This window comes from Taurulus bubalis (genome assembly GCF_910589615.1).
Source record: "Taurulus bubalis genome assembly, chromosome: 3".
NCBI lineage: Eukaryota > Metazoa > Chordata > Actinopteri > Perciformes > Cottidae > Taurulus > Taurulus bubalis.
Window position 1 is genome coordinate 1,235,730 of NC_136591.1, and position 9,914 is coordinate 1,245,643.

The 9,914-nt window shown below is 42.6% G+C and overlaps 1 protein-coding gene across 1 annotated transcript; it reads right to left on the bottom strand.

The window, feature by feature from the left end:
- Positions 1-1,783: 1,783 nt before the first annotated feature.
- On the bottom strand, positions 1,784-2,785 carry LOC306733553 (trace amine-associated receptor 1-like; the record flags this gene model as incomplete). Its single annotated transcript, XM_079214819.1, has 1 exon — positions 1,784-2,785. The coding sequence occupies one exon, from the start codon at positions 2,783-2,785 to the stop codon at positions 1,784-1,786; it is 1,002 nt and encodes a 333-aa protein (XP_079070945.1).
- Between the last annotated feature and the right edge of the window lie 7,129 nt (positions 2,786-9,914).

A 9,914-nucleotide genomic window follows, 5' to 3' on the forward strand; every position in this document is an offset into this window, starting at 1 on the left:
GCAGAAATTGATATCCTTTAATCTGGTTCAATTAAGGATGACAAGCTACAATACCCTCATAATCCAAAACAGAAAGAAATATTTATTTTACAATATGGATTTCATTCTCATTTCTGTACAGAAAACCACGTATTGTTCTCAATTTAGCAATTCTAGTGTTAAAAGGTTCAATATGCAGCTTTTCCCTTCAAAACAATATAAAAACTGATTGAGAAATAAAGATTCTCAATCATCACATATGACCAGCTAGAATTGTCTGGCAGTGCCTGAATTCTGAGAGACCCTGGCCTCTTCCTGTGTTGTCTTTTTTTCTTATTATTTTATTGGGCTCGGTAGGGCTAGGCGGTATGGCCAAACATTCATATTGCGGTAGCTGGCCAGCAGCTGTTTGTACGTTGGTACATAGGTTGTGTTAGGAAGATAATCTTGGAGGGATTTAGGACCCAGGGGAACATAGTTATTTAAATACCTTCAGACCGGTGGCACATGCATAGGCAGGAACATTGAGTGTTTTTAGTCACAGTGGCATCTACAGCGGTCTGAGCTACTTACGTCTCAGGGATAGAACTTGACTCATGGTTTGAAAGAAATTGCATCGCCAAAATGCATATTGTGTAAAGCCCGCCCACTCAGTCACACAGGAAGACTCTTCTTATTCTATCCCTGAGACGTAAGTAGCTCCGTCCGCTGCTCCCTCAGCTTCAAGTTGTGAACATTAAATGTTGTTGCCTCCTAAAGAGCGGCCACCAGTATGACTGTATATGAAAAAATCATACCGTATGGAAAGTATACCATGATCGGATGTTTGTGGGCCTTTGGACAGAGCCTTTGGGCCACAGTTGGGTGTGTAACCCCCAGCCAATAAGCAGGGTGCAGTTCTCCTTGTGTGGTTGTAAAACATAACTGTTTTGTCATGGCCTGATACTGATGCACAATGACTCCTTTATCATTTGTATGACACAAAGCGGCAATGAACTTGGGCGTGTGTATGTATCAGTGTTTTCCCTCTTTGGCTGTTTCCTCTGCTGTGTGCTGCTATCGGTGGCTCGTTAAGAACTGGAGACGCTTTGAATTCTGTATGTACACAAACTGTAAATGCAATTCAATGAACAGTTTCAGCTTCAAGAAAAAACATGTGGCATTATTGTCAGTGTTTGTTCCTCATCAAGTGCTATACCAGTACTGGATTGTCATAGTCAAGGTATAGGAATAGTCAGCATATTATTGCTTTAATTAATCCAGTTTATTTTGTTGTTTTGTGTTAGTTACTATTGTTTCACATTATTTCTTGGACGATTTATTTGAAACAACCCATTTCTAAAAATGTTTTTATCACGTTTGCACATGTATCCACTTGTGAGTAAAATGTATGGTACAGTAAAGTGACAAAGTGTGAAGATAATTATCTGTATTACAGCAATCACTGTCAGGGCCGGCTACAGAGGGAGGACCCAAAATGCCAACAACTGTTTAAAGTCAATTTATTCTCAAAAAACAAGGACAGGCTTCCAAACAGACCGGGTCAACAAAGGCGGAGGAACGAACAGGAAACAAACGGGCATCAGAGCAGGGATCTAACAGGAATCAAAAACTGGAATCTGACAGGACATCTAACAGGACAAACACACAGTCTACACGCAGAACAACCTGACACTGGGGCAGAAGACCAACAGGGTTTAAAAACACAGCGAGGTGCAGGTGATTGGACACAGCAAAATAAATCAGGAAACAAGAACAAGTCAAACCATGACAATCACATCATACGCCATATCAGTAATTCAAGTCAAGACAGCTTTGAATTTGTAAGATCACCTCGAAATATTTTTCCAGAAATGATAATTCTAAAAGCCGATCTGAACCAGCTGTAAAAGAAAGCATAAATAAATGGATTGAGCATTGAATTTGACAGTGTAAGCCAGTTGAGAGTTTCGATCACAGTAACTGGTGCTGGCCCATTAGTAAAAGGCAGAAAGGTGAAACAAAGACAGAAAGGAGTCCAGCATATTATAAAAACTCCTAAGACAATAGCCAGAGTTTTGGTGGCCTTTCTCTCCATCTTACTGACAGTGGCCCCAGACGTTGTTCTCTGACAGGTTGTATTCCGAACGCTGCGTGCCTGTCTCTGTGCCACAATGAATATCTTTACATAGACACAGGTCAGTATTATCATTGGAAGATAGAATGTCAATAGAGGTCCAACAGTGTTTTCTGTGAGACGATCAATTAAACAACCTCCCTCACAATTTGCATTCTTTAAACCAGCAATTAGGAAGCTAACTCCGATTATAACAGAAACCCCCCAGCTCACCAGGATCATGATCACAATAACACGATAGCTTATTATAGTTTGATAAGTCAGAGGATGACATATTGCATAATATCTGTCAATAGAAATACAACATAGGTTCAGAATAGAAGCTGAGCTCAGTGATATATCAACACTGCTTCGTACTTTGCAGAAGACACTCTCATAATACAAACACAAGCTCAGTGAGAAAGCCATGCTGAAAGGAAAGACAATGATACCAACAAGCAAGTCAGCTACAGCCAGAGATAGAATGAGGTAGTTAGTAGGAGTGTGGAGCTGTTGGAAATAAAAGACAGAGATTATAACGAGAAGGTTTCCACATATTGTTATAACAGACAATAACATGAGGAAAATATATAATGATACACAAATAATTGAAGGGTTCTTTGTCAGTATGTAATATAAATTATCTAGTTCGTAGCAGGGATGTATGGCAGTCACAACGTTGGTCCAGTTGAAAGTGACTTCTGGTTCCATGTTTTAGTGTTCCTACAATTAAGGAAAATTCATATAATCAATAAGCATTCATTTCATGTAGACCGATGGTATCTGGGCAATTGGCCCAATCTGATTCCATCTTTTTAACAATTCATTACATTCATGTCTCTGCATTTATTTGTTATATTTTGTTTTTCAAAGTTAAGAAAACAATGTTTAAGTCAAGCCTGACACGTAAAACACAAAACAGAATGTATACAACAAATATACACAGTATATGTATTTATCAGTCAACACAACAACCATTCTGAAGAGTTTTACATCATACCTGTTGTTCACCTCACGATAACAACAATAGTGCTGATGTGCAGAACCTTCATACTTATGAACATCTATCTGATCCCCATCATTGTTGTTGTCCAATCAGGAATGATACTGCCTCCTGTTTGCATGACATCGAAGATACAATGGAAGGACATAGTTGACCAATGATGTGTCTACTCTTCATTTTTATTATGTCAAATTACAATTTCATGAGTTTTTAAAAAAACAGACAGTTACATTGTAGTGTTGGCAGATTGAGTGGTAAAACTGTCCGATTGGAGTAGTTTTCAATTGCTTAAGTTGGGGGACCAAAAGTGGGCGAATGATCTGAACACATTCCCCAGTCATGTTTTCTCAAAAATTGCAAATGGTTTTGCATACCCATACTAAATACAGAATATCTCCTCAACCACAAGAGCTATTTGAATCATTTCAAAAGGCATAATATATGAACACCATGTTCGAGCATAAGGTGGCTCATACGTGTACCTGGTACCAGAACACCGAGTGGACCATGTTCAAAGCCTCTATTGTGGACGTGGCCGCTAGGAGCTGTGGTCGGAAGGTCATTGGTGCCTGTCGTGGCGGCAACCCGAGAACCCGGTGGTGGAAATCGGGGGGTCAGGGAAGCCGTCGAGGCTGCTTCAGGGGTCTCCTGAAGCAGCTGACAGGTACCGGCAGGCCAGAAGGGCTGCAGCTGCGATGGTCGCAGATGCTAAAACTCGGGCATGGGAGCAGTTCGGAGAGGCCATGGAGAAGGACTTTTGGTTGGCCTCAAGGAGGTTCTGGCAAACCATCCGACAACTCAAGAAGGAAAAGCAGGGCCTACCTCAGGCTGTTCTCAGCAGGGGAGTGGAACCCGGTGCTGACCCGGACTGGGGATATCGTCGACTGGGGCGCTGGAAAGAGCACTTTGAGGAACTGCAGAATCCGGTCAACATGTCTCCTGGAGAGGGGGCAGCGCCTGACTTATCCCTGGCAGAGGTCGCTAAGGTAGTCAAAAAGCTCCTTGGTGGCAAGGCGCCGGGGGTGGATGAGATCCGCCCTGAGATGCTGAAGGCGCTGGACGTTGTTGGGCTGTCTTGGCTGACACACCTTTTCAATGTTGGGCACAGTGCCCATGAACTGGCAGACCGGGGTGGTGGATCCCATCATCAAGAAGGGGGACCAGAGAGAGTGATTGAACCATCGTGGTATCACACTACTCAGCTTCCCGGGTGCTGGAAAGGAGGCTCAGACAGTTTGTCAAACCTCGAATTCAAGAGGAGCAGTGCGGATTTCGTCCCGGCCGTGGAACAGTGGACCAGCTCTTTACCCTTGCAAGACTACTAGAGGGGTCCTGAGAGTTTGCCCAACCAGTCTACATGTGCTTTGTAGACTTGGAGAAGGCTTTCGACCGGGTCCCTCTGTTTTTTTGGGGGGGGGGTGGGGAGGGTGCTGCGGGAGTATGGGGTGCCGGACCAGTTGCAACGAGCCATCCGATCTCTGTACCCCTGCAATTAATTGTGTTAGCTGTGTTCGTATCCTCGGTAATAAGTCAGACACATTCCCGGTGGGTGTTGGCCTCCGCCAGGGCTGCCCTTTATCACCGGTCCTGTTCGTGACTTTCATGGACAGGATATCTATGCGCAGCCAGGGGGCGGAGAACGTCAGGTTCGGGGGTCTCGGGATCGCCTCTCTGCTGTTCGCAGATGATGTGGTCCAGTTTGCCTCCTCGTTCCGTGACCTCCAGCATTCACTGCGGCGTTTTGCAGCCGAGTGTGAAGCAACGGGGATGAGAGTTAGCGCCTCCAAATCTGAGGCCATGGTACTCTGCCGGAAACCGGTGGATTGCTCCCTTCAACCCTCACCTATGGTCACAAACTCTGGGTTGTGACCGAAAGAACAAGGTCTTGGATACAAGTAGCCGAAATGAGTTTCTTCCGTAGGGTGGGCTCAGCCTTAGAGATAGGGTTAGGAGTTTGGATAACAGGAGGAAGCTTGGAGTTGAGCCGCTACTCCTTTGTGTCGAAAGGAGTCAGCTGAGATGGTTCAGGCATCTACCTCACTGCATGAATCCTGGACTACCTCACCAACCTATGTGCAGATACGGGATTGTGAGTCAGACCGGGTGTCCTGCAGGACGGGGGAACCGTTCTGGCTCCATTCCTCTTCTCCATATACACCTCAGACTTCAAATACAACTCTGATAACTGCCACCTGCAAAAGTTTTCTGACGACTCTGCAATCGTCAGCCTCATCTCCGCCGATGATGACGGGGAATACAGAGAACTGAACCAGGAATGTATATGATGGTGGAGTACAGAGAACTGAACCAGGACTTTATAGGATGCCAGGATTGCATCCACATCAACTCTAGTAAGACCAAAGAGCTGGTGGTCGTGGACTACCGCCGGGGTAAACGCTCTCCTCCGGTACCAGTGAACATACAGGGACTGGACATTGAGATTGTACAATTTTACAATTACCTGGGTGTTCGCTTGAACAATAAACTAGACTGACCACACACACGCACTCTATAAAAAGGGACAGAGCAGACGCTTTCTGCTGAGGAGACTGAGGTCTTTTGGAGTGCAGGGAGCTCCTGAAGACCTTCTTCGACTCTGTGGTGGCATCAGCCATTTACTATGGCGTGGTCTTCTGGAGCAGCAACATCACAACAGCTGACAGGAAGAGACTGGACAAACTGGTAAAGAAGGCCAGCAGCGTGCTGAGGTGTCCTCAGGATACTGTGGAGGTAATGGGAGACAGGAGGATGATGACTAAGCTCTCGTGCCTGATGAACAACACCTCCCACACCATGCAGGACACCCGAACAGCTCCGCACAGCTCCTTCAGCCACCGGCTGATTCACCCCCGGTGTGCGAAAGAGAGGTAATGCAAATCCTTCCTTCTTGCTGCTGTCAGGCTGCATAACAAACTGAGCTCGCAGTAGATCACAAAAACACTTAATAACACTTCAATCACTTTGGTAACTTTAATGACTTAAACTGGTGCAATATAAATATATTTTAAATAATTATTATTCCGTCTGTATATATAATATTGCTATTGTGGATCATGTTTTCTTCTTTACTGTTTTTATTACTGTTTTTACTGTTTATTTATATTACTTGTTTTTTTATTTTGCTATGTGTAACTGGTGTGCACTGCTGCTGTAATCTTGTAAATTCCCCACTGCGGGACTAATAAAGGATTATTTTATTATATAAACTTATGTTCAAGCCTCAAGATTGTCCACGCATTAGTACGGATGTGCAGAACCTTCATACTTATCAACATCTATCTAATCATTAGAATTGTTGTTGTCCAATCAAGAATGGGGCCACATCCTGTTTGCATGAGACATCAAAGATACAAGGAAATTACATAGTTGAAAGATACAAGGAAAGGACATAGTTGACCATTTTTATTGATATACCACAACACAATTTCATTGATAATTTGTTTTACTTTGACTCTACACCAGACCTCAGTGGTAGATTTAGTTAAATCTTCTTTGTTAAAGCAGTGTTGCCAGTTTGGGTGGTAAACTGGTCGATTGGACTTGTTTTTATCAGTTTACGCTTGACAGAAGTGTAGTGGGTGGGCTTGAAAAAGGGTTTTTTGGGCAGATTAGTTAGCAGAACCATCACTGAAGACTGCAGTTCCTTGGTTCCAGTTGGCATAATTCGCTAGACAGAAAAACGGTATGATAGCAATCGCTATTGTGGTGCTGGAAGGCGAGCTGTCTGCAGACATTCAGCTGTGTCCTTCGGTATGTGGTACCACTGGGGGCCAAATCCTGTGTAATACCAAAGTCAGTAAAATATGAGAAAATCCATCAGAAGGAGTGGGGCATTAAGCCTGACCTAAGTTTGCACCAGTTCCAGGTAATGAGTCCAAAGCTCGTGGTATGAACTGTGATTAATGGAACCCCTTCTGTGATTATGATTGGCCGAGCTGCACTCAAACCCGTTGTAAAATACTCCATTACCAGCTGTGACTTAATTACAGTATCACCGTGCCAATTAGTCACCTATCATCACAACTGGAATGAATGAAAGAGAAACTGGAAGGCTTGAAAAGTAAAAGGAAGCTGCTTTTATGTCGAAGTCTGTGTTTCCCTCCTTAAGATGATGTTGTCAATTGCTTGAGAAATACTTATTTAAGTGTAATTCATGCAATAACATGAAGAGGCTATTATTAAATATACTACAGTGTCGTGTTGAAGTAAGACAAGACATTGGTCGTATCATTAGATGCAGGTAAAGCTTTTGATAGGATAGAATGGCCATACTTAGTCCATGTCCTTGCTAATTTTGGACTCGTTGATAACTTCCTTAAATGGACTAAGATGCTTTATGCTGTTTCAAAAGCCTCTTTCATTTCAAACAGCAAATGATTTCCCGTCTTTTCACTTCAACGAAGCACTGCAGAAGGCTGCTGCTCTCACTTTCACTCGTAGCATTAGCAATACAGCCTCTTCCAGAGGCCATCCATACTGATCCTGATGTTAGGGCTATTCAAACAGGGGCGAAGCAGCACAAAACAGCATTGTATGCTATTGATATATTACTTTACTTGTGTAATCCTGCCAAGTCTCTTCACTGAGTTATAAAGCGTATTGATATGTTCTCTATATTCTTAGGGTACAGGATTAATTGCACAACATCTGAAGCAATATCTCTCTCCAAGCAGGGTCCTTGTTCACCCGATGCTTCTACTTTCCATAGTCTCCTTCAGGATATACTTACTTATGCGCATTACCATCTCTCTACCTGATTTGTACATTGACACATTCACACACTCCCAAAATGGAATGGGAGACGGATGTTGGTGTAGAAATAGAAGATACAGAGTGGGATGGTGTGTGGCTGATCCAAACAAAGGAACTTTGAATCATCGGCTTCCTGTCCACGGTGAACCCGGCCTTCGTGCCAATGGCTCACCCCTCCCCACAACTTTCTGATAACGGATGGATGGATAGACTACGTATTACCTTAGTGTAGCTAGTCATCCTGAATCTAAGTCAGTGGTTCTCAAACTTGTTCTGTCTTTGGAGGAAGAAAAATGTTCATGCCCCAACAAAACAACTAAACATTGTGTGACTCCTCCATCTGTGCTTTTATGAATAATGGAATAAAGAAAATTGCAATAACTTTCAAGTTAACCAGATTGCTCCATAAAACAAAAACGAATACAGTTTGCAATCACTTTGTTAGAACAATGCAAATAAAGTTAAAAAAAATGACTAACATTTGGCAGAAGGAGGAGAGGAAATGTTCTAGTGGGGTGTGTGTCAAGAATTAAAGTGGTTGCCATCTTGTGCAGACTACTGAGCAGCGTTCAATCCAATTCAGTTCATTTTATATAGCCCAACATCACACATACAAGTTTCCCTGTCCCGGGACCTCACATCGGATCAGGAGAAACTCCCTAAATAAAGAGAGTAAAAACCCTTTCACAGGGAAAAAAGTCTGTGTACTTTGTACTTTTGTAATATGAGTTCTCAATAAAGTTCTTGAAATAAAAACATTCTGCATTTCCTCTTGCTCCCCGCCTGTAATGAACCCCCACAGTTTGATAAATACTATATATATATATATATATATATATATATATATATATATATATATATATATATATATATATATATAAAACAGAAGGCTCATATAATCACCGCTTTACCAGAATGTACACAAATAACTTAGGACCTGATTGTTTTCTCACATGAATGTAGATTTTTTATTTACAATGTTCTGTGTTTGTTCATTGCTGTTCTGTAATGTCACAGGCTTTTTCTTTGTCAAATGTCACATACTGTAAACATTATGATATTTAATAAAAACAAATGCTCACTTGTGTGTTTTGATAATTATGCCTCCAGTTAGATGAAGTGATGCAACGGCCTTCAATTAGAGGTGTGAATGTCTGTTGTGGTTGCTGCTCCCTGGGCCACACACACGCACACACACACACACGCACACACACGCACACACACACACACACACACACACACACACACACACACACACACACACACACACACACACGCACACACACGCACACACACACACACACACACACACACACACACACACACACACACACACACACACACACACACACACACACACACACACACACACTCTCTCTCGCTCTCTCTCTCTCTCTTCCTGCATCATCTCACCTTTTCAACCTGGGGCCTTACAGCTTTCTAGCAATAACAAAACTAATTGAGCAAAACAGATGTGTGTCACTCTAATGATCTGAATAACGACATCATACACCACAGAGTCCAATTTAATGAGAAACAAGAAACAAACTAGAAATATGAATTAGCCGTCCTTATATTCTAGAGAATACATTCGGTTTTTGTAATTGTTAGATGTTAAATGTACTTAAGTATTGAAAGTAAAAGTAAATGCTGTTAATAAAAAAGCAAACGGTCAGAATTTTGAGAATTATGAAGTTTATTCTTTTAAGTGCTGAGGCTCCATGACCAAGGAAAGGAGTTGTGTTGAACATAGTTGTGTTGGCTGTGATCCATCAGGAGCAACAATGTTCAACATAATATATTGTACAGAAGTATACTTTTGCATCTACTATGAACTTATCATCATAATTCTCCAAAAAGCAATATGACACTATGAAGGAGTTGTAACAGTGTGGTTACAAGTATGTTCATTCCACCCAGTACCAGACCGTGGGTCCCTTAGTACCAGACCGTGGGTCCCTTAGTACCAGACCGTGGGTCCCTTAGTACTGGACCGTGGGTCCCTTAGTACCAGACCGTGGGTCCCTTAGTACTGGACCGTGGGTCCCTTAGTATCGCATTGTGGAGCCGTGGGTCCCTTAGTTC